The 26,785-nt window shown below is 38.7% G+C and overlaps 1 protein-coding gene across 3 annotated transcripts in view; it reads right to left on the bottom strand.

Moving 5' to 3' along the window:
• Positions 1-26,785, bottom strand: part of ITGBL1 (integrin subunit beta like 1) — a 196,086-nt gene that overhangs the window by 105,138 nt on the left and 64,163 nt on the right. For all 3 annotated transcript variants that reach the window (XM_008143959.3, XM_028148869.2, XM_054719922.1), the window contains exon 3: positions 2,644-2,790. In XM_008143959.3, coding sequence (XP_008142181.1) covers positions 2,644-2,790 — 147 coding nt within the window. The remainder of the gene's footprint in view (positions 1-2,643; positions 2,791-26,785) is intronic.

Below are 26,785 nucleotides of genomic sequence, written 5' to 3'. Positions count from 1 at the left end.
TAAACTTAAACCCTAGTCTGGCTCTGTGAAGGAGGAAAGGCACAATAAAAGAGTAAGTTCTAGAGTTGGCATTTGACCATGGATAGAATTTCAACAAGTAGAAATTAAGAAAACATGTGATATTGAGGAAAGAACTTGAGCTAAGGATTATGAGTTGGGAATTAAAGAACAGTGAAGCATCTGACCTGAGTTTGGAGAAAAGGGTAGGTTGAAGCCAGATAGTAGAGGATCAAGACTACTAGTGAAAAATTTTAGAATTTATCTGTTGGAATTCTGGGAGTCTTGGTAGTTTTGGAGAGTGGTATAACATAGGAGTGTATGCGGTAGTTATTTTCAGGAAAGATGGGAGGAAACAGTCTCTTCCTCTGAATTCTGCAACTTCTCCCTGACATCTCCCACAGGCAGGCTCACTACCATCCACACATTGGAACCATTCCTGGCTGATGTAGGAAGCTTACAACAGCTCAAAGACTTCCTGTCTCACCTACCAAGTAGAAATCACAATTGAGGCTCCAAGATATGGCATATGGAAGAGTAGGCAAAAGTGCCAGACTCCTGTGTTCATGCTATGTCATACTGCTTCTCTCTCTTGGTTGCCAGTTAACTCAGGGTCTAAGACTGGTCTTCTGATTTATGCTAGATTATTTTAACATAGACATATCATTCTGACTAATATAGCTGTCTCTCTCTAGGATATCTTCCCAGTTTTGAACATTGGCCTATACCCTTGTGCAATGGCATCACACTTCACTTCACCCTGCAGACTGTGCTTGCCTTTCTGGGCCCCTACAGAGTCAGTAGATTCTGGAACTCCTTTAGTCCCCAGCTCCATCTCATCCTGCCCTTCAGTCTTATGCCCCACTCCATTTACCTCTTTTCCCCCTTCTGCTCCAAGCTACTTCTAGAAAACCACATTGTAATATGAAGTGGAAAGAAAGATTAGTAGAAAGAACTCATACACTAATGCAATTTGAGGGGAGTGGTCCTGAACTAGGCTGGTCAAAATAGGACTATAGGCTATAAAGAACATTGTTGGGTCAATAGAAAAAACTGGAATATGAATGGCAGATTGCATAAAAGTATTGTATTAATGTTTAAAAAATATAGGGATACAGATACCTGAGAAATATGTTTTGTACCTTACTAAATGTTTTTATCTATTAAAAGAATTATGTAAAATTTCTCCTTAAAGATATCTTAATGTATTGCATCACATGTTTAGATTTCTTTTGTTGAAACATCTTTGGATTCCTAAGCTAAAATCTACTTGTTGAGTATATTATTAAAAAGATGGGGGAATAAACACTCCAATACCCTGAATTTAACTTGAAAACAAAATAAATAAATCCAAAAAATAAAGAAAAAATAAATAAACAAAATTCAAGTATTATTACTTAAGGAAGTTTGGAAAGCATGAAGTTTTCAAAACAAAAGAAGCTGTGTGGGGATGTGAGGGGTGAGGGTATGTGTGCACACACATTTGGAGGGGTGCGTGTTATGAACTGGAAGTAGAGAAATCTGATTGAGAGAAAAGACTGAAGGAAGCAAGAATATCCGTAAACACAGAAAGTGACCTGGCTGCTGAGACCATTAGTCATGGCCCCTGATTGGTCCATTCACATCTTGCATTGGATATGGCTCTGATTCCTGGGAGCAGGAGCAAAACAACCTCACTGCATTTAGGCTGCACAAGAGCAATTTGTTGCAAATCAAAAACTGTGGAAAGGTCTTATCTCTGATTGCAGGACTCGACCAACAAAGTGAGCTTCAGGAGGGAAGATATGCATGCATGTAGTCAAATCCTTGCTTATAATAGGAAGAGCGAAGGCTCAGATCACTGGATCTACAAAAGAATTACACAGAGTTTTAAAAATCAACTATAATCCAGACCATACCCTGAGACAACTGAATCACAGCCTCTAGTTTAGGACACCAACATTCTCAAGTCCAATCAGGTTGCAAAAAAAGAGATTTACAAGGAGGCATGGATCAGACTGTCGGGCCTCAGAGGGAGGGTAGGGGAGGGTGGAGGTAAAGGGGAGAGATCAACCAAAGGACTCGTGTGCAAGCATATGAGCCTAACCAGTGGTTAACGACAACAGGGGGTGGGGGCATGTGTGGGGAGGGGTGTGGCATGGGAATGGGGGATGAGGACAAATATGTGATACCTTAATCAATAAAGAAATTTAAAAAAAAGCTTGCTGTCACTATATTCTTTAATGAGTGTCACACAGTGCATCAAAAACTTCTATTTAATTAAAAATGTTTGGTTTTATTTGATGGCTAACAACTCTGGATCTGTAACAGAAAATAATTAAGTCAGTTTATATAAATAATTTTTCAAAGATTTATTTCAGCATTCAAAATCAGGGCTGACAATGTAAACCAAATGTTATTGGGGTGTTGTTTCCAGTGAATTTCCTATTTGAAGGAGGCATTTGGAACAGCTGGAGAACATCAAACTTGCCAGTCTCAGCAAGATGATATTTTTTTCTATTGATTTATCTGAATTTCATTTCTAAAAAAATATACTCAGAAGCAGTCTCATTTAGAGGTTCAATATTCCGAAATGCATAAGTACTTCCATTAAAAACCCAAATTTGATTATTTCACTTACGAATCTGCATAGAATCAAATTCTTACCTGCATTAGAGCAGATGATATCTTGAGAATTCTTGCACATTTGGTTACTTTTTTTCTTTGTCAGATCACAATTAGTTGGGTACTGGCAAGCATCCCCAGACCATCCTTTGTCACATTTGCACTTTCCACAGTCACACTTACCATGGCCTGGTGATTTAACAACATCCAGTTAGACTCAAATTGTTTTCCAAAAAACAAAAAACACACATTATTATAACTAAAAGACTTAAGGTTAATGTTGGTTCAAGATTGAGCTATAATAAATTCAAACATATATATTACAGTGACTAAAGGGTAATGATATTATATACAGTATAATGGAGTATGTAAAATTTATTTAAATAACCAACTTTGAGAAATCATGCTAAAACATTAATTTATAGAGACATTAGGATAGATAATAAACCAGAAGTGTAATAAACATAAAAAAAATCTAGCATAGAAAAAACCCCAAAACTCAGTACCTTCCACATTGCAGAGACAAAAGCCCAGTAAAAATTTTTATGTAAGTACACTTTATAGCACATAAAACTACAAATTCTGAGTAAGGAATCTTACATGAATCTCCACTGAACTAAACTTTGGCCTTCTATTTATTTGAATCTAACATGTAATAAAATTGTGTAGATATATAAATATCACCTTGGGTAAGATTGACATGAAAGTTAAGTATATAGCTTGTTTCCCAATGAGGAAATTTGGTTCAGGAATCAAAAGAATAAGACCCACATTCATCTATTGCCACACAAGTTTCTCAACCTTTCATGCTCTCAAATCTACATTTTGCTGTTTTTATGGCTGGGATCATTAACTTTGTTAAATCTGCTTAATGAAGCCTACTAATGTTTTATTGGCTACATATTAATTAGACTGAAGTACAAAATATGTTTTTTAATCCTTGGCCCTTGGCCCGAAGAATTTACAAATTCAAAATTGAGACTGACATATGAAGAGAATTGATGTCAGACTTTCTGTTAAGTTTGAGCTGAAATACAGTTTATGACCTATAGAAATAAAAAGGAAGAGACTTTCTGGACTGGCTTGACCTGTAAATAGGCCTTGAAAGGTGAGGAGAGCTTGAATGGGTTGCAGGGATAGTATTCTTATTTTATTTTATTTTATTTTATTTTTTTATTTTATTTTATTTTATTTTATTTTTATTGATTAAGGTATTACATATGTGTCCTTATCCCCCCATTGCCCCCCCACCCCCCACTCATGCCCTCACCCCCCTGGTGTCTGTGTCCATTGGTTAGGCTTATATGCTTACAAACAAGTCCTTTGGTTGAACTCTCCCCCTTACTCCCACCCTCCCCTACCTTCCCTCTGAGGTTTGACAATCTGATCAATGCTTCTCTGTCTGGATCTATTTTTGTTCATCTGTTTATGTTGTTCATTATATTCCACAAATGAGTGAGATCATGTGATATTTATCTTTCTCTGACTGGCTTATATTGTAATGTTACTAGAGGCCTGGTGCACAACATTCATGCACTGCGGGGGGGGTGTCCCTCAGCCTGGCCTGCACCCTCTTGCAGTCCACCCCCGAGGCATCCTTAGTGCTGCCTCAGAGGTGGGAGAGGCTCCCACCACTGCCACTGTACTCGCCAGCCGTGAGCCTGGCTTCTGGCTGAGCAGTGCTCCCCCTGTGGGAGCATATTGACCACCAGGGGGCAGCTCCTGTGTTCAGCGTCAGCTCCCTGGTGGTCAGTGTGTGTCATAGCAACCGGTCGTTCTGCCGTTTGGTCAATTTGCATATTAGGGTTTTATTATATAGGATTTCTTCATGCCTGAAATTCATAGACTACAATGGATTGGAATCTTTGATCTGGTGCTAACAGTTTTTCAATGTGGCAGCCAAAATCCACATGATGAGGTCCAGATGGTCAGTCAGAATGAATGGCTCAGAGGTCCCATTTGGGCAAGTTCAACAGAGCCTTCATCTGTGATTGGCTGTGACTTTAAAAGTCCTCTGTGTGTGACCCAGTCCATGTAAATGTTTCTATTCCTGTTGCATTTTTCAAATTAATTATTCTACTCCACAAACAAAATCTTGCATGCACCGTAATTGTAATTCACTTCATCCAGTGCACATTACTCTTTCAAATTGATTGTATCATTTTGCATTCCTGTCTGGTCCTACATGATAATGTTACTCTCCGCCAACTTGGTATCATTCACAAACATAAGTGATCTCTCCTGCCAACCATTCAGTCTATTTATAAATGTATTAAGCCACATTCTTGAAGGAGCTAAGCCTTTTTGATAAACAAAGTGTGTTGGTAACTGTAAGGACTCTTAATATTAACGTATTAGGTTGATCCACATAAAATTATCACTTTTCTAAGTTGAATATCAGATATTTCTTATCTTCATCTCCATATAAAGTCTTCATATCAACAACAATGTTAATAGAAATAATTTAGAAGAACAAGAAATATGGTAGTGATGATTTGCTAAATCTGGAATAAAAGAATACTCAATGTTTATTTTATATTGGATGGGACACCTTATTTGGAGATAAATATATAATTTTTTAGAAAGAAAATTATCTTCAGATGATATTTACTCTTTATTCACAGTTAGGAAGAGCTTTGGAAAACCTCGGGAAATAAGGTGATGATATTATTGTGGTAATCTCCATTAAAGTATCAATAACATGGTTTTTAAAAATAACACATTTTTTTTCAAAAAAATATCCATTGTATATTAGCTTTCTGGGGCTTCCATACAAAGTACCACAAGCTGAATGGAGTAAAACAACCAAAATAACTCTTTCATATTCCAGAACCCGGAAACCCGAAAACAAGGTGTTGGCAAATGGGTTCCTCGTGGAGGATCTTAGGAAGAGACTCTTCCCCCGTTTCTCGACATACTGGTCTTTTCCTACAAATTTGGTGTTCACTGGCAGCTTAACTCTAATCTCTGTTTCTCTATTCACATGCCTTTTGCCTCTGTGTCTGTGTCTTCGCATGTTTCTACTTATAAGTGCAGTCACTGGATTTAGAGCCCATGTATGACCTCATCTTAACTCAATCACATCTGCAAGAACCTTATTTTCAAATGTCACAGTCACAGGCTCCAGGTGCTAGGACTTTACATACCTTCTAGGGGTATACAGTTTAAACTGCAATTGTTGCAAATAATATATCCTAATTATTTTCTTTCCTAACTTTAATTCATGTAAAAGATGGGGCAATTTTTTCTCCTATGTATGAAAACAAACTGGCTTGGGCTGGCAGCGACTCCCTCCTCCCCATTTCTGTCCTACATTGGGAGGGGCCTGAAAATTTGTACAGTCGCCCATTGTTAAATCCATATTTTATTCCATTGCTTTGCCGGTCCCTCCCCTCCCTTGTTCCTCCCACAATACTTGCTCCTTCACCACCAGCCAGCCTAAAGACAAGTGAATTGCCATAGACCAGGGAAAAGACACAACCGGCTCTCAAAGAAAGTTGGGGACCTTTGGGGTGAAGGGTCCCAAGTCCCAGACACATCAGTCTAGGAGAGCAAAGGTGGCAGGTGCCAGGGTTCCAGGTGGCCACATCCTACTATGCCATTCTGGCCTTGGGAATGAAGGGCCAAGAAGAGGTAGACAGAACCCCTAAATCATGAGCCCCAGAACAAGGTTCCATTGCACAGGTCAAAGGATGGCCCCTGACCTGTTGGTTGAATGTTCTCCAGTGCACCCAATGATCATGGTTCAATTTCCTTTCTGGGCATGTGCCTATTTCCCAGTAGGGGGTGTGTAGGAAGCAGCAGATCTATGTCTGTCTCTCACATCCAGGTTTTTTTCTCTCTCTCTCCCTTTTTCCCTTCTTCTCTCTCTAAAATCAATAAAAACATCCTATATAATAATCCTATATAATAAAAGGGTAATATGCAAATTGACCCAAGGCAGAACAACCATGAACAACCGGTCACTATGATGCACACTGACCACCAGGGGGCAGACACTCAACACAGGAACTGCTCACATGTGGTTTTCGCTCCCACAGGGGGAGCTCCACTCAGCCACGAGCTGGGCTGACGGCTGCCAGCACAGTGGTAGTAGCGTCTCCCACCTCCATTGCAGTGCTAAGGATGTCTGACTGCTGGTGAGCCTTAGCTGTCAGTTGGATATCCCCCAAGGGCTCCTAGGCTGCCAGAGGGATGTCTGACTGCCAGCTTAGGCCTGCTTCCTCGGGGATCAGGCTTAAGCCAGCAGGCAGACATTCCCTGAGGGGTCTCGTCTCAGACTGCGAGAGGGTGTAGGCCGGGCTGAGGAACCCTCCACCCCCAGTGCATGAATTTTCGTGCCCTGGACCTCTAATCCTATATAATAAAAGCCTAAAATGCAAGTTGATCAAACAGCAGAATGACCGGCTGCTATGACATGCACTGACCATCAGGGGGCAGATGTTCAATGCAGGAGCTGCCCCCAGCTGGCAGGCCCCAGGCTGGCCAAGGCAGGTGCCAGCAGGGGCCCCTCAATAGCCTCGCTGGTCACCCTGCATAGGGAGGTGACCAGCGGGGCTGGCAAGCGAGTGGTGCCAGGCTGGCCAAGGCGGGTACCAGCAGGAGCCCCACAGATTGGCCTTGATTGCCAGCCAGGCCTAGGGACCCTACCTATGCACGAATTTTGTGCACCGGGCCTCTAGTATATATATAAAAGGATTGCCCCTCCCTAGGGCTACATGAAATCCTAACCAGCACAGCATTCATCATTCCTGGCTGTCTAGACCAGCAATTTTCAAAGTTTTTCATCCATGGCATACATAAACCAATTACTAAAATTCTGTGGCACATTGAAAATATATTTTTTGCTTATCAGATTAAAAAAAGGGTATAATTTTGATTCATTCACACTGGAAGGCTATTGTTGTGTTCACTGTTGTCATTTTTAAATTTTATTTTACAATCCAAATGAAAAGAGGTCAGTGCCCCTGACTAAATAATCAAATATTGCATGTTTTAAACATTTTTGTGGCACACAGATTGAAAATCGCTGGTCAAAACCATTCCAGTCTGGTTCTTCTCCAGATAAGTCAATTTCCACAAAATGTGGTCTTAAAATAAACAATCCAACATGCTTGACAATAAATCTGTTGCCCTTCAAATAAATTCCCTAAGGAATCAAAAGAAAACAAGCACACAAAACAAGAATGTCAAAGAAATGCCAAAACAGCTCCCAGCCAAAATAATGAAGATGGAAAAGTAAAAGGCTATTGTTTCCAGGGCTTTCAGTGGTGTACGGAAGACAAACCACAGTGGAGAGTAAAATCCAATAGTTTAGGCTCATTTTCAGTAAGAAGGCAGAGGTGTGGTTGGCTTTCTCCAGTGTTTCCCAGTAAGCTGGGGCCTTGATCTCCACTGATAAAGGAAAGGCATTCCAACAAAGACAGAATAAAAGTTTGTAATTTTAAATTAAACAATGCAACAGCAGCAGCATCACCATTCTTCATAACCCCTTTCACCTGGGTAATGCAAAGGCAGTGGTGATGAACTCATTAAAATCCATTAGAGGGGAGTTGACACTATTTATTTTTAAATGAAAACAAGCTGTTTCAAAATGGAAATAAAGACTTTACCAGTATGGAAAACTTTTAAGAATTAATCAGCCATTACTAAATAAAAATGAAAAATATTATACTTTTCTTTGGAAAATATATGGGAGGAAAAAAATAGAAGGAGACAGCCCTTGTCTCTCTTTTTCAAATTTACTGATATTTTAGGTGGAAATAAACTGCCAAAATGAATGTGCTTATTGGATTAGCTATATGTCCTTGGCTTCAGTCCTCTTGAAGTCTTAAAAGGTAAAAAGTAGATAGATAGGTATTTAGGTAGGTAGGTAGATAGATAGATAGATAGATAGATAGATAGATAGATAGATAGATAATAGGTAGATTAGGTATAGAAATAGGGTGATTGGATAAAGAAGATAATATTTATTATTCAGCCACTAGAAAGAAGGAAATCCTGCTACTTGGGACAACCTGGATAGACTTTGAGGACATTATGCTAAATGAGGTAAGTCAGAGAAAGACAGGTACTGTGCAATCTCACTTATGTGTAAAATCTAAAAAATAAACAAACAACAACCAAAAGTAAACTCATAGAAAAAAATCAAAGGCAAAAAGTGAGGAGTGGGTGAAATGGGTGAAGGTGGTCAAAAGGTACCAACTGCCAGCTTTAAGTAAGTGCTGAGGATATGATGAACATGATCTGTAACTAACATTGCTATCTGGTATATTTGAATGTTTTTAAGAGAGTAAATTCTAAGAGTTCTCATTACAAGGAAAACAACTTTTTCTTTCTTTTTTTCTTTGTATCTATATGAAATAATGGATATTAACTAAACTTACTGTGGAATTTATTTCATAATATTTTAAACTTACACAGTGCTGTATGTCAATCATATCTCAATAAAACAACAATAGTTCTGATTATTAATTATCATTCATTACCACTGACAACAATTTTATCATATGGAAGATTCTGGTTGTCAAATTAGCAACATATACCACTGATGGAGCCTCATGATACCCCTGAAATTTGGGCACCCTCTTGGCCCCGCAAATCTATTTGCTTTGGTCAAATATGTATATTCTCAAGACCTGCATTGTATCCTATTTCCCAGTAGATTCAAACATGCTCATTTAATAACAAACACACTCAATTTTTTTCCTATTCTTTCTGAGCTACTATAGATACCCCAGCCTTTCATAGGTAAAAGACAAACAAACAAACAAACAAAAAACTAACTATGCCACATCTAGAATTCTAAGAAAAGTTTGTGAAAGGATCCCTTAAATAATATTACAATATCATGGTTTTTGATAGAAACTTGACCATTTTCAAGACAGGGCATCAGTCCCGTTTGCTTCTGAGGCTAAAAAAAAAGGATTTAAAACATATCTGCTTCTCAATCCTGAGAACATTACAATATGAACAATAGAAGAATTCTGTGTAGAGGGAACATTTGCCCTAAGAAATTAAAAGGTATGTTCTCTCCTCCTGTCTGGACACTAATCAGTCATGTGACCTTGGTCAGGAAAATGGAAAAGAAAACCAGGAAGCCAGTAATAACAGGCTTTCAGTACTGATAGTAGTTTATACAGGCTGGTCTATTTAATTTCCATAAGGATCCAGTGAGATATATTTCATTTCCAAGTTTTACAAATAGGAGGACAAAGTATAATTTACTTGCTCAAAGTAACATAGTTTGCAAACTGAACAGCTATGTTTTCACCATTACACCCAGCATTATCTGTTTAGTTGCACTACAATAGACTTGGGAGGGCCTTTTGTTCTCAGAAAGGTGATGTCAGTGAAAGTGTGGGCTGGTGGCTTGACAACACTGCTTTAGCTTTGGAGGTTTCCTTTCGGGACTCACAAGCGTAGAATTGGATTATTCATCCTAGTTGGTGAAAGAACTCTAACAGTGAAATTACCTCACTTTAGTATTTAAAATGAAAGAATGCCACAGCCGTCAGATAAAAGAGCTCAGGAATCTAAACCTCAGTGTGCTCATCTGCAAAAGTAAGAGTTGGACTAACTAACTCCAAGATTCCTTTCATCTCGAAAATTCCATAAGATAGCTTCAATTAGTTTCTTTGCCTTATAACAAAGCAAAGTGGTTTCTTCAAATGGGCATTCAACATATTAATATAAGGTAATGGCAGTGGACATCAATTGTTGCCAAATCTTGTTTGCTACTGAAAACAATCATGAGCAGTTAAAATCCTGTTTGTTTTTAAAAGCACCCATTACAATATTGTAGATTATCGTGATATGTTTATTTTTAAAGTGGGTTTGGCATGAATCAGTACTGCTAAAATTAATGGAATTAAAATTCTGATAACCTTAGAATGAGGAATAAAATATAAATTATAGCACACAATACATAATATTTTGGCTGACTCTTAGGTAGCACATTTTATAAAGTTAACCATAAAATTATATATCAAATTCTTGCAAGAATTATACACACACACACACACACACACACACACACACACACTAGCTTGTAGATTCAGGAAACCTAGTTGTTGTTATAGATTCGTCCACAGCTGGTTTTGTCACCTTCACTGGTTAGTTAATCTTTGAACTTTTCTGGCCTCATTTTTTTTTTTTTTTTTTGGTCTGGTAAATTAAAAATGTACATCTCTCAGTATTTCTCAAGGGATTCAGGATATGTTTCTTTAAGGGGGCATTCTTAGACTTGTCTCCCAGTCCCTGTTTTATCCACATTTCCCAGGAAGCTGGTACTCCCTTCCCTATCTGAAAATCCATGATACTAAGAGCCTAAGCTGCATTTCTCAGGAGTCCTGAGAAGGGAAAGAAAGAGAGAAAAGACCATTTGACTAAATGACATAAGTGCTCAATTTTCTTTCCTTCTTTCTAGCTTCTAGTTGTAAGATTTCATTCATCAGAAAGCTTTACAGAGATTCCTTTACTTTTTTCTACAATAATAATAATAATAATAATAATAATAATAATAATAAATACAGCCCTAGCTGGTTTGGCTCAGTGGATAGAGCATCAGCCTGAGGACTGAAGGGTCCCAGGTTCCATTCAGGTCAAGGGCACATATCCGGGTTGTGGGCTCTATCCCCAGTAGGGGGCATGCAGGGAGCAGCTGATCAATGATTCTCTCTCTATTGATCAATGTTTCTATCTACCTCTCCCTCTTTCTTCCTCTCTGAAACCAATAAAAATATATTTTTAAAAATATACATAAAGAGCTCTCATTTCCTTTTGTTTCTGCCTTGGCCTTTTGTCCTCTGTTGGGTTATTGATTCAGGAGTGTCAGTATCAAATACATCAACTCTTAGAAGCCATTCAAGCCTTCGAAACTTAACATCCACCAATGATATTTCTTAGTCAGTGGAAATTAATTTACTCAAACTGGAATATAAGAACCTCAGAATATGGTAACCAGAGCAGGGGACCTTGGACTAGTGAAATCTCCTCAGTTGTACTGGGGAAAGAGAAAGAATATTACTTGGCCATAAGAAGAATGAAATCTTACCATTTGTGACAGCGTGAATGGACCTAGAAGATATTATACTAAGTGAAATAAGTCAGACAAAGAAAGACAAATACCATATGATATAATTTATATGTGGAATTTAAAGAACAAAATAAATGAACACACAAAATTTTAAAAAATGAAGCTCCATCCTTACCATTTACTTCTTCCACATTATAAATGTGCAATTAATAATCTAACCAATGTCTTTGTATTTATAAAAGGCTGGGGAATCTATAGTAGCTCAGAAAGAATAGGAGAAAAATTGAGTGTGTCTGTGATTAAATGAGCATGTTTGAATCTACTGGGAAATAGGATACAATGCAGGTCTTGGGAATATTATGTGTTTGTGTTATATATATATATATATGTATGTTCATATACACATGTAAATATATGCATATATAAGACTCTAAACTTCGTCTTTTAATATGGTTCCCAAAAGTGAAAGCACCAAATAAGGTGGTATTTAGTGTCCATCCCAATGTTGAAATGTTTCCCCAGAACTTTTTGTATCTATTAGATAAATATTAATAATATTCTTCATCTATTTATATTAACCTTCATCTCAAGTTCTACTGGTTGTCCATAGAGCAAACTCTGTATATGTCCTTATTCCTCATAGCAGAAAGAATTGTGCATCAAAATGGAGACAACTGTCTCCTCCATGAGGTGGTATAATGCAGGGTCTCTGTGTGCAGGCTCCAGAGACAGACTGCCTAGGTTCTATGACTTGCTAGCTAGTTAACCTTCAGCAAATACTTAATTAGTTTCCTAGGCTGCCTTAACAAAGTACCACAAGCTGGGTGACCCCAAACAACAGAAACTAATTCTCTTACAATTCTCCAGGATAGAAGTTCTAGATCCAGGTGTCAGCAGGATCAAAGCTGCTTGAGACTCTAAATAGAACCCTTTCTTGCCTTGTCCTGCTTTTGGTGGGAGCCAGCAATATCTGGAGAGCCTTTCCTTGCACCTGCATTACTCCAATCTCTGCCTCTGTTGTTACCTGGACTTCTCCCCCAGGTGTCTGTTTGTGTCTCTGTGCCTCTTCTCCTCTACTTACAAGAACAACTGTCATACGGAATTAGGAACCACCCTACTTCAGTGTAACCTCATCTTAACTCATGACATCAGCAATGATCCTATTTCCAAACAAGGTCACATTCTGAAGTCCTAGGGGTTAGGATTTTTCAACATTATCTTTTTGGAGGACACAATTCAATCCACAACACCTCTCATTATCTCTGCTTCATCTGTAAATTGTGGATAAAATAATAACACCTATCTCACAGGGTTGTTATGGGAATAGAATGAGTTCATTCCCACAAATCATTTAAAACACTGCCCATCAATAAAAGTTTAGCTATTACAATCCATACTGAAGATATTGGGAGAGCAGGTCACCCTAACACAACTGTCATGATTATTGCAATTTTAAACTTAAGTGCAGAGTAAAAAATGGACGTTAAGTACAAATTCTGACTCATGTTTCTTCCTCTTCCATACTGCGGAGAAAAGCCCCCGATCCATACTGATAGTGCATCTGGGTTACAGGGAAAAGAACTTTTCCTTGATGAGTCCACATTTCACAAAACTAATAGGCACACTGACCCACAAGCTAAGTGAATGACTAATGGTGGCTGAATAATAATTTAAACATTTCAAGGTGCTAATGTGCTCTCAAGTATATATATTATAAATACATACCTATTTATATGTATGTGCATCTATGTATTTTTCTAGGTCCTAAAACGTCCCCACATTCATACCACACTTTGGCATGAGATGCCTTTGGGAAAGCACCAAAAATACAAAAAGCAGCAAAAATGTTTATCTTTTTTTATTCAGCTTCAGAGCAAAGCTCCTGACAAATTGGTAGTTTCCAAAATGTGACAGCCATCATTCAAGGCATGTACAAGATGATATTTGTGATGCAAGAAGATATCTAGAACTAATATTTATGCTTATTTTCATGTTGTCTTTAAAATAATTTTATAGATTTTATGTGTGCAATTTATTGATATGAAACATGTCTACATAATTTATAAATTAGTATACCTATATATGGGCAAATTCATTTTATAAATGTATGATCAGGGTTTTGAAGCAACTGATTTAAGCAATAGGTTTGTAAAGTTATAAGGAAGATTCTATTTCTTAAGCAAGGTGGTAGAGAATAATATCATTTTTGTTACCTTTTATACTTCTTGATACTATTTCACTCAATAAATTAAAAAGAAAAATATACATCTGTCAGAATCAATACTCATATAAGTAATGATGTCAAAGAGTTACATTTTGGAACTTCAGTGGCATTCAGGAGATGTCACAATCCTGAATCATATCCAAAAGACACTGCATGGGACAGACTGTGTAATATAAATCTTCACAGCCTGAGGGTCTGTGAAGAGCTTGATAGAATGTACTTGATTGTCTGAATGGGAGGACACTATTATTCATAAAAATACATGCATACATGCTGTATGCAAGGTGCTAGCAAGAGCAATGATCTGTGTGGGCCTCCAGGAAAGGGGTCTGTCCACTGCCCTCTGCAGTAGCGATAGAGTATAGGACACAGAGAGACAGGTTGGAGATTCAACTGCACATCTCTGGAGAGCTTTGCCAATTTTGTCTGGACCAGCTTGGAACAGTTTCAATAGAAACAGAAAAGGTTTCAAAGGCAGCAAGTATCTGACACAGGCCTTGAAGTGTCCTACAGACCCAGCAGGGCACAGCAGGTCAATCACAAATTTTTGGAGAGGGAAGGTCATTAGCTAAAGAGGACTGTGGTTAAAATGAGTTCCATTACTAAATTCCGATGGGCTTATAAAGGCTCCCTAGTCAAAGATTCCAAAATAAGCCTGAGACTTTTTATAAAGTGTACTTTTTATAAAAATGTACTTTTAAGAAAGAAGTCTTTTATTGCTCCTTAATTAAGTCTGTGCAATGGCTAAACTGAACATCATCTATGATCATCTCATGATCTTCAAATATTATGATCAAGCAATTCTTTGGAATGTTATTTTCTCCTATTCCAACTAAAAAAGAGCAGATGGCAATGATTTATTTTTTTATTTCCTTCTCACTTAGTTCAAAAATTAACAAACACTTGTATGTTCAGTTAACTTTATTGTAAATCTTCTAATTGCAATGACTTTTCTATTAACTCGGTAACTCCCTAGGGTTTTCTGCTCTCAGCTGTTCTAAAGTGGGTAGTTAATAAAAGTTGTTGACAATTTGGTTGACTTGATTGGAAAGAATGAAATAATTCTCTTGCAAGCAGGTAAAAGCACTTTAAGTCATGACATTTTCTACAATACAAAGATCAGTCGCCTGAAGTAGCACTCTTACTGAAATCACATATATTGAAGAGGAGAGCAAACCACACTTAGGTGTGCATTTAGGTGATAAAAATAGAAAGAAAAAGGTTCTATAACAGCCAGTGCACTCAGTTGTCGTGAAACCATTTATACCAAGGCATTTGGAGATGGAGAAAAGGACATAGCAGTAGTGGTCATTGCTCCAAAGAAAAGGAACATCTTCATGTGAAAATAAGACCAGTTCAAAACTTAAAAATCCCTGTCCAGGATATTCTCCCTGTTCTTGACTAATGAGCTATGTCATTCCCCATTCTGGAAGTCTATAGTTATTATAACTCATGATAGATAAGCTTCACCTATCATTAAATTTTATAGGTAACCCATTTTTACATAATTCTAGATAATGTATCTTGTCTTTCTTTTTCCATTGGCATACAGATATTTACTTTGGGAAATAGCATTACCAAGCTACACTATAACGTACATTAAACTTCTGAGTTACAAACTTCAATTTATATTATCTCACTTGGTTATCCAAATGATGCCAAAAAATGGAAAACAAGTATTATCATTCTCACTTACAGAAGATGAAATTCTTGTTAATATCTTTAAATGATTCCTCCAAATTTTTAACCAAGCTCCCAAGTCATACACTCAGCTTGGGTACCCTCAAACTCAAGAGCAATGAAATTCCCAACTTCCTGTCCTTCCATCCTCTTACCTTACCCTCCTGCACTTTGCCTCCTTCTATCCAGCTCCAGAGTCTACATCAAGGTCCATTCCTTTCAAGGAGCCTTGACTTCCTTGCCTTCTGGTTCTTTGGGGGCCTTACTTCTTCTCTCTCCTCTATTACAACCAAGGCCTTATTATTAGCACCTTCCCCTTATACCATGAAATTGAATAAGGGTCCCCTGGTCTTTACAAAATAGAATCAATGCTTCCTTTATTAAACACATGGCCCTACTTTTAGTCTCTATTCCAACTCAATTCTCCTTTTTTTCTTCAAATCTCCAAAAAGGAACTTCTCACTCTCAGTCTCAACTTTTCTCTACAATTGGATTTCATTTCCACCATTCTATCAATATGTTTCTAACTAAGATAATGAACATGCTTTTTATTCCTTAATTCAATTGATATTTAAGTCATAGCCATATTGTTTGCTTCTCTATCCTTTGACATCTATTTTTTTCCCTCACCCCTTTTCTTAGTCTTCTCTGGCTCCTTGGTTTCTCCCATCATGACTAAATGCATAGCATCAATAAAATCCTTATTTCCCAATGCATCTTAAAAAAGATAAGGCAAATAAGAAGAATAAAAAAGGCTAGAGCATTTATTCCAAAGAGATTTAATTAAAACAAATATAATCCTTATATTACTGAATCATATTAGGTTTGAAGCAGGCTTAAACGGTTATGTTTTATTGTTTTGTTTAATTTTTCCTCCTGGTATTTAATGAGCAGTTGATGGTTGGGAAGAAAGCTCATAAGGAACATCAGAAAAAACAAAAAGGGAATCAAAAGCAAAATTTCCTTTGCATATCTAAATATCCAAGTTTCAAGATAATATAGTTGAATCAGCCACATACACACACTTAGCAGTCTTCTTATAATTAGCAATATGGCATATACATTGTTCTGAGGCAATTATTTTTCCAAGTAAAATGTATTTTGGAGAACTTTTGTCAAGAACTGTGAAAGGGAACTGAGATACGATTTCCCCTCATTTGAAACTAATAAATTAACCTGCCACAGTTCCCTGGTTTCTGGCAGAAGACAGGAGACTCTTGGGTTAGAGTCAAAGGATTTTATTACTCATATCAATAGCAGTAACTGAAAAATCAATTTGAGTCAGTTATCTCAGCCCCAATTCCCACAGGACAACATGACAAGGGCCAGGGATGCTTGCACATGTGGTGAGTTGTGTGCAGGAGAGGAACCCCTAGGACAGGGATCCCAACTCTTGTATAATGGGTAGTAAACATGCCTGAACATGTCCCAGAAGGAGACATTTTATTTTACTCAATTGTAAATAAATTTTCCTTTGCTCCAGAGGGAAACACCAGGTCCAACTTCCAAGGCTACTCTCTGTACAAACATCCATGAAAAGAAATATGAGTGCCTGTGTAGCAAAAAAATTATAGAAACAGAAGAGACCCATGGGGAATTATCTCCTAATACCTCTTCAAAGAGTAACACCTCTGTTACTCTTTCTGACAGATGCATAATGTTCCATTGTGTATAACCACAATAACTTAGCTTTCCTTTATTGGTGTGCACTTAACTAGTTTTGATCATTTGCCATTACAAACAATGTGGTCATAATTATTCTTCCTTACACATGTATCTTTGTGCAGAAGTGTGAATAGATTTGGGGGATTTATTATTATGTGAAGTTTATGGATAAAAGAGTATGCATATCATTAAAATTTTAATGGATATAGACAAATTTGTTTCCAAAACTATACTAAATACACTCCCACCAACAATGTGTGAGTATACACTTGCCAACACATAACTCAGGATATTATGAAATAATCTGTGTCAATCTGAGCATTAAAAATCATACTGGATAGCTTTGTTAGCATGTGTCAACTATGGGGGAGGTTCAGCATCTTTTCAATGTATTACAAATAATTTTTTATTAAAAAATCATTTTTGTCTCATTTTCTTAGAATTTTATGCTTATGTATTTTGCCTATTTTTTTATGGATTTGTTGGATCTTTTCATTATTTTTAAGAGCATAATTAGGTTTTATATGTTAAAGAAGTTAGTCTTCTGACTACCATTATATTGGAATTATTTTTATGACATATGTAGTTTCTCATAATCCTAAATCACATGATCAAATTCTCTGATGCTTTCTTCTTGAAAGTTTTATTTCATGTATAAGTCTGGAATTCTTTTGGTGCTAGAAGGTAAGTGTCTATATTTATTTTTCCATGTAGTGAGATATGGTTTCCAACACCACTAATACATGATTTATTTTTTCCCCATTGATTTAAAACATCACCTTTATCAGTACTACATATCTTTTTCTCAGCTCTGTATAATTTTATATTGCTATCTCTATTAATTCATGTGTGAATGCCAACCTGTTTTACATGCTTGATTGTAATAATGTGTTTTTAAAAATATATAGTAGGTCTAGTCTCTCTTTTGTGTCCTTTGTTTTCAGTATTTATCTTTAGACTCAGCTTAATTCTAAAAATAATTTTTTGGAACTTTGAGGAAAGAAGTATTAATCACATTAAAATAAAGATTAATTTAGGATAAATTCAACAGATATACACTAATGTATAAGGTAAAAACAGTCTACCAATTTCAATTTAACACTCAGTAATGAATGGCTTTGTACTCACTACCCAGATAATGAAAATAAGATCACAGTAAGTACTGAACCCCTGTTTACAACTGCAACTGCACAAACTACGCTGTTTTGTTTATAATTTTCTTTGTATTTTATTGCATTTGTATACATGCATAAATACTGGTTTAACTTTACATATTTTCTTTTATAAAATACTATATCAATACTCTGTCACTCAAAGTTATATTTAATTTTATAACAACTTTTTACTTAATACTATGTTTGTAAGATTCATTTATCTTGTCAGATGTACTTGTATTTTATTCATTTTCATTTAATATAGCTCATTGCATTATTATTTTTGAAAATTGTATTTTCATCTGCTGTTGGACTTTGGGTTTGTTTCCAGTAGTGTCAATACCAATAATGTGACTATAAGTAGGAGAAATATTGGAAATATTTAACAACTATGAGCAACACGTCTAAACACAGGCCAGCCTAGGAGCTCCCAAGTAGCCTCTTCCTGATCCCCCTAGTTGTCAGTTCTGAGGCTCCAGGTCAGTGGTTCTCAACCTTTCTAATGCCATGACCCTTTAATACAGTTCCTCATGTTGTGGTGACCCCAACCATAAAATTATTTTCGTTGCTACTTCATCACTGTAATTTTGCTACTGTTATGAATCATAACTTAAATATCTGTATTTTCTGATGGTCTTAGGCGACCCACAGGTTGAGAACCACTACTGTAGAGCCTAAGACCATCGGAAAACACATATATTTATGTTACAATTCATAACGGTAGCAAAATTACAGTTATGAAGTAGCAACAAAAATAATTTTATGGCTGGGGGTCACCACAACATGAGGAACTGTATTAAAGGGTCGTGGCATTAGAAAGGTTGAGAACCACTGCTCCAGGTGAAGTCCAGCGGTGAAGAGAATGGCTGGAGGATCTTAGGAACCCAGGGGCCACATCTTCTTATCACCTGCTATGCACTAATTAGCATTTTTTCAAAATTAACAACTATTCTAATTTAATCAGCACATAGAAGCTGTATACTACCCTGACTATAAATATTCTTGAACATACTCTAGAATTTCTCTTCTATGATTTTTTCTTTCTATACCATTATATAATCAGAATGTTGGCTCAATGAGAACCAAGATAGTTTTGTCTTATTCATGATTGTATTCAAAGTACCTAGGAAAGGAATTTACTAAACACTTTCATCTCTTACTTCCTTGACAGAGTTTTTTATCTGGATATTTCTTTTAAAAAAAAGTTATGACTATACATATTCTCTCAGTTTTTGCACATTTGAAAATATGTCTTTTGCATACATACCTAAGTGCTGGCTGTTATATAAATGTCCCTGAACTAAGTGACTTTGGTTTCTTGTTTGTATTTAGCCTGATTCTCCCACAGGATTCCTTCTCTTTCAACTCAGTAATTTTACCACTTTATATTTTACTGTTTGTTGATCTGTATGTTTTTCTGGAACATGTTGTTCCCTTACTAGAGGTTAAAGTGAACATATTTTAAACTGAGTAATCCTGAATTATATCTCTGAAATCATTCAGTTCCATGTTATTGTTTCTCTTCTATATGTCAATTCTATTGTATACCAACTCTATGGTATACAAATTCTATGTATGTACACCAATTACAATTATGTTAGATCTCCTTTTTTCCTTCTTCATATATAATTTTCTCTCTAATCTTTGGTAAAACAGTTGGTTATTTTTCATTTGATTCTTAAAGTCTCAAGCCTGTGTTTCTTGTTCCTGACTGACCTAAGAAGTGTCTATTCTTCTTTATTCTGCATTCATTCCTGTGACTTTTTAAGACTCTTATATACTCCTCGACACACAACACCAGTTCATTTTACTTTTCTATAGGCAGCACAGCATAAAGTTTAAAGTACTTTTTGTACTGCTGGTGTACAAATTCTCACTATATAGCTTTGCTGTGTGAATTTGAGCAAGTTATTTAATCTCAGAATACTCATCTGTAAAATGGGAACATGGTAGTCCTATCTAATAAAAGGGTAATATGCAAATCGACCGTCACTCCAACACACAAAGTGGCCACCCCCATGTGGTCAAAGATGGCTGCCCCCATGTGGACACAGATGGCTGCCACAAGATGGTCAGCAAGGGAGGGCAGTTGGGGGCAATCAGGCCTGCAGGGGAGGGCAGTTAAGGGTGACTGGACCAGCAGAGGAGGGCAGTTGGGGGTGACCAGGCCTGCAGGGGAGGGCAGTTGGGAGGGACCAGGCCTGCAAGGGAGGGCAGTTGGGGGCAATCAGGCCTGCAGGGGAGGGCAGTTAATGGTGACCATGCCTGCAGGGGAGGGCAGTTATGGGTGACCGGGCTGGCAGAGGAGGGCAGTTGGGGGTGGCAAGGCCTGCAGGGAAGGGCAGTTGGGGGGAACCAAGCCTTCAAGGGAGGGCAATTGGGGGCAACCAGGCCAGCAGGGGAGAACAGTTAGGGGTGACCGGGCCGGCAGGGGAGGGCAGTTTGGGGTGACCAGGCCTGCAGGGGAGGGCAGTTAGGGGCAACCAGGCTGGCAAGTGAGGGCAGTTGGGGGTGACCAGGCTGGCAGGGGAGGATAGTTAGGGGCAATTGGGCTGGCAGGGGAGCAGTTAAGTGTCGATCAGGCTGGCAGGGGAGTGGTTAGGGGGTGATCAGGCTGACAGGCAGAAGCAGTTAGGGGCAATCAGGCAGGCAGGCAGGTGAGCAGTTGGGAGCCAGCAGTCCTGGATTGTGAGAGGGATGTCCCAGATTGGAGAAGGTATAGGCTGGACTGAGGGACACACACCCTCCGTGCACAAATTTCGTGTACCGGGCCTCTAGTATTTACATAAAAGTGTTACTATAAGGATTAATTCAGATCATTGTAAAGTGCTTAAGACAGTGACTGTCACATAATAAATACCACATGAGTATTTATTAAATTATTATAAAAATTATCTCCTTTCCTGTACTTTCCTCCTGGAGTATTTGCATCTCTTTTAACTCTATTGCCTGGAAGTGATATATATATATATTTTTTCTGCTTATAAAGAACTCTTTCTTTTTAATTTTATAACATCAAAAGTGGTTCATAATTTTTATCAGCTCTATAGTAAGATCTTTCAGGTGTTGATTTATTACCTGAATTTTGTTTATTATGTTCATGTTTTGTATTTCTTTCTTGTGTTATATTTTCTTATGCTAATTTATTAATTATTATTCATCACAAATGAAAGGGATTTTTTCTGGAACAATTATATTTGAAAAGTTAACGTGGAGAGTAAAAAGAGAAGTGAACTTCTCTATGAACATTCGTTTGCACATATGTGCAAATATTTTATTATTAATTTCTAAAGGTAAGCTTGATGAGTTAAATGCTATATGTATATTTAAGTTTAATAGTTATGGCCATAATGTTCTCTAAAATGTTGGTGACTTACATTTCTGCCAATAATTGCAAGTCAGTACTTCTTGACTTACATTGCTTATGCTTTTCCTTCTTCATAAAATGCTACCTGAGTATACCTGAAACCTATAAAGTATTATTAACCTATGTCACTCCAATAAATTCAAAATAAAATAAAATGCTATCTGACTCTAAACTGAGAGAGGAACCTTTTCCAGACTCCAATTATACTATGTATGTATCTATTATTTCACTAAAACTTAACAATCTCTTTACATAGCTCTCTTCCCCACTAAATTGTTAACTTCTTTAGGACTAAGGCTGTGTCATCTTAATTTTATATCCTTGGCTCATATCCATTTTTTTTGGCCCATAATAATTGTCCCCCAAAAGTGTTTGATAAATACATAAATAGTAAAGGTAATATAAAATTACTGTCCATAGGCCCAGTACCAGTAAATAGGACAAGTAGAATATGAATCCAGCTTTCTCCCTACAAATCATACTTTTTCACTATAATGATCTAAAGCATATGAATATAAATGAAAGGACTTGCGTCTAGGTCAAAAACCTATTTCACAGACTTATAATTATCCTTCAGATGACTTGCAAATGACTGTTATTCATTCTAATACTGACAAAATTATGGTGTATGGTTTGCATAGACAGTAATAATATGTTTCAATTCATATGGGATTTTGAAGCCTGGTCCAGATATAGTTTCTATCTATGTAACCAGAGTTTGACATAAGATTAATAAAGCCTCATAAAATTACTGCATAATTCTATTTTGATTAAGCTGCCACTAACCAACTATAGGTATTTGTGGCTCAAACTCAATTGCTCCTCATGCAAACAATCTTACAGAATCCCATATTGCTTTTTCAAGTGAAAGTATCTACTACATTTAGAGTCCATTCTTAGGTAAAATATCTGAGAGTTGATTATAGTAATTTAATAACTTTTGATCTATGTGACAACTTTAATTGTCTACAAAGGAAGACAAACATTTCTGATTTATATGAACAATATGTGCTTTAACTTTAAACAGTAAAGATACGTTTTAAAAAATTAACAGTTTTACTTATTTAGGATTATTGAATCAACCTTGAATCTAGGAAATTCAGTGAGATTATTGTAATGTTATGTGTTCAATGAAATAAATTGCCCAGCTGTCAAAATTTGTATTTTCATTTCAACTTAACTTTTGCCAAAGCCACATCACAGTATCTCCAAGTTGCCCCATTTTGTCAGTCCTAATGGTTGAAAACAAAACTTTTCTTTAAAATGTTATGTATTGCTAAAGAGTAAGTTGTATATGAAATTATTTTAATTTAATATATTTATGTTACTTAAGCTATGTATTCTAGTTTAAAATATTGCCTAAGTTACTTGGCCAAAGTTTCTTTTAGTTCTTCCCAAATAAAGACATAGGATAGATAGCCTCGAGAGCCAGTCTCTGACTGCCAAGATGTGCTTCCAGGCAGAGCTGGTGTAATATTTCTGCAGTCAGGACTATAATAGTCAATTTTATTAGGATATCATGAATTTCACATATCTCAAGAGACTGATCATGGAATCTGGCAGGAGATACCATATTAACACTGTCCCCTCTATATGCTCACCATTCCAGTAACATATGTGTGATTGTAATCAGGGAGAGAAACATTGGATGCTAGAATAGGTTTAGGGAATAACTTATTGAAATGTAGATTTTGCTCATCAACATAGAAAAACATCCACTTCTATATGGAGATACACAATCAAATTCCAGCAAGTGAAAAGAAGTTGAGAAAAATGTCTCCAGTCATGATTTTCATAGGGGTTCAAAGATGTTTTAGAAGAGGCTAAAAGTTCAAACTAAACTTTGACCAGATAACTTTTGAAATTTGACCACTAAGCCTTTCAATGGTAAAATTAATACAATTAAACTATTGATCAATTTTCAGATTTATTCTTGTAATTATAGAAGTTTGTTCTTTGATTATGGTATTCAGCTTTGACTTAAACTCAGTTGAATGTTGATATGAACACAGCCATTGAGAATATGGTATTGTTCACATTAATTGTGTATGTTAATATTGCTTCCAATAGTTTTTTTTTTATTTTCCAAAGAATTTTAGGTTGGTTTAATTATATGTTTTAAATAACCATGCACTAAAAATTGCACCTAATGTTAGGAGTTAGGGACTAATGTTTGTAAGCTTCCACTGATAACTACAATCGTCCTTATGATAGGCTATTATTTAGATTTGTTACTTCAATTAACCTTCTTAATTTATTAAAACCACCGAGGGGCCCAGTGCACGAATTCGTGCACCTTGAAAGGAACTGTGGGCCGCGAGACTGTGGTGGGCACAGGGGTGGGTCTTGGCCCATCCTCTGCGCCCCCACCCGGCCCCTCCCACCGCTGCCCCTGGTCCCCTGTCTGCCACCACCGCTCCCACACGCAGATGTCACCAGCCCCACTTGCACCCGCTGATGGCACAGAGCCATTGGGGCCGGCGCCAGCAGTGGGTGTGAGCGGGGCCTGCGCCATCAGTGGGTATTAGCAGTGGCTGCGAGCAGCAGCTGCCGTCCCAATGGCCCCTCAGAAGCAGTGGGAGGTGGAGAAGCCCTCAGAGACAATAGGGGCCGGCAGCTGCCGCTCACACCTGCTGACGGCACTGAGGGATCAGGACCAACGCCGGGCACCAGCAGCGGGTGAGAGTGGCGGCTCCAGCGCTGGCTGTGGGTGCGAGTGGGGCCGACGCTGGCAGTGGGTCCGAGTGGGGCTGGTGCCTGCAGCAGATCCAAGTGCCGGGCGGGACCGTGGCACGCAGTAGCAAAGAATTTTCAGTAACCACCAGAGGCTCGCCCCGATGACAGTGACTGGCGCCCCACCTTGGTCTGGCGCCCCCGCTCACCTGCTCCACCATCCTGCTGCTGACAGCGCCCATCCTGTTCCTCGCTCTGCTGCCTGCTGCTGACACCCACCATGTCCTGTGCGCACACCCTGGTGGTCAGCACACGTCATAGCGACCAGTTGTTTGGTTGTTCAATTGTTTGGTTGTTCCACTGTTTGGTCTATTTGCATATTAGGGTTTTATATATATAGACTAGAGGCCCAGTGCATGAAATTCGTGCACTGGGGAGGGTGTCCCTCAGCCCAGCTTGCACCCTCTCTAATATGGGACCCCTCGGGGGATGTCCAACTGCAGGATTAGGCCCGATTCCTGTCGGGCCTAATCCTGCAGTTGGACATCCTTCTCACAATCTGGGACTGCTGGCTCCTAACCGCTCACCTACCTGCCTGATTGCCCCCTAACTGCTTCCTTGCTGGCCTGATTGACCCCTAACTGCTCCTCTGCGGGCCTGATTGCCCCCAAATACCCTCCCCTGCTGGCCTGATCACCCCCAAGGCTTTTATTAGTATAGATATGACCCTGCACAGAAAATTTTACTAACCCTGCTTTACAATAAGGGCTTGACGATTGAATCATTAGGACCAGACACCAAGATTTCCTTTCTTTGAATAGTGGAGGGAATACTTATCTTGTATTTAAGTTGCCCGGAAATTAAAATGAGATAATGACTTAGAAAAGTATAAAAGCACCACATAAAGACAACTGTCTTTTTAATGAAGTGGCAAAATGAAAAACACTTTTTATTCTCCCCTTCCTTCCTTTACAGCTTTTATTTAAACTTTGAAATTTATAAAAATTTCACTCCAATTTTCATTTCTTTACATTCAACATTATTTTGTATTGGTTTCAGGTTTTATATTAGTTACAGAATAGTGGTTAGACAATCATATACTTTACAAAGTGTTCCGCAATATTTCTAGTACCCACCTGGCATCATACCATCATTACAACACTACTGACTATATTCCCTATTTAAGTGACAATGGGTTTACAGGTTCCTTTCAATCTTTCTTTTGTGTTTTTTTGTCCTTCCTTTTCTTTCTCACTTCTTCCCTCATTTTCTTTATATAGTATCTCAATTGGCCATCAAAGCTCAGTGAAGGCACTGGGACACGCTTCATCCATTTTACAGACCAGGAAACTGAGGCCAATTCCAGTTGGCTGTGGAACTTGACTCAGGAAGCCCTCAGAGCACACAGGAAGCCCTCAGAGCCATGCTCTTTGCGCTTCCTAAGGGGCAGCGGCCCAGCAAACAGAACAAACCTTCCAGTCAGGCTTCTGAGCCTCTTTCTCAAGCACCTCTTCATTGCGGTTGCTCCACATTCTTTCCTCTCCCCCCATTCTTTACTGCCCCCCCTTCTCCGAAGCAGGTGGAAGGCTTCCCACTCACTGCCTAGGCATGCTCTGCTATGGGGCAGGTTGTAGCAAGCTTGCTTTTGGGTGAAGGCAGGAGCAGTAGTCACTGCCTCTGAAGTGTGAAGGCTGCCTGAGCGAGGCCCATTAGCACTGGGAGCTTCTCTGAATCATGTCAGTCAGTCCAGTACTCTGCAGTGCAACACCCCTTCACTGAGGTGGCTCCACCCCTCAACCCCCGCCTCAGGGGTGAGGGTCCTTGCCCCTCTGCCAGGAGTCCTTCCATGCCCCTTGATCCCTGGCTGGGCCCACCCACGTCTTGGGGGCACTGCAGAACCTCTGTCTCTCTGCAGATGAGGCCGATCCCTGCCCTAGGTCTCCGCAAAGCTATGAATCTGTGGCCAGAGGCCTGGTCTGGGTCTCAGCAACCACATGCCTCCAATGTTCCCAGGGACCCTGGGAGGGGCTGGGCAAGTCCTGCCACGACCCCCGGGTGGCGATCGCCGCCTGGGTACCCTGGGAGCGCCTGGCTCCACCCGGCCATGCCCCCCCGGGTGGCGATGGCCACCTGGATCCCCCGGGAGCGCCTGGCTCCACCCGGCCACGCCCCCCCCGGGTGGCGATGGCCACCTGGATCCCCCGGGAGCGCCTGGCTCTGCCCGGCCACGCCCCCCCGGGTGGCAATGGCCGCCTAGTTCCCCGGGGAGCGCCTGGCTGGGCCCGGCCATGCCGCCCCAAGGTGGCGATCGTTCCCGGGACCCCAGGAACTAAGAGGAGTGGGCGCCGCCATCTTGGTCTTCTCAACAGCCGGAAAGGCCACCT

The sequence above is a fragment of the Eptesicus fuscus genome, chromosome 8, assembly GCF_027574615.1.
Source record: "Eptesicus fuscus isolate TK198812 chromosome 8, DD_ASM_mEF_20220401, whole genome shotgun sequence".
In the NCBI taxonomy this organism is placed as follows: Eukaryota; Metazoa; Chordata; class Mammalia; order Chiroptera; family Vespertilionidae; genus Eptesicus; species Eptesicus fuscus.
Note: the sequence above shows the minus strand (reverse complement) of the source record. Positions and strands in the feature narration are given on the sequence as shown.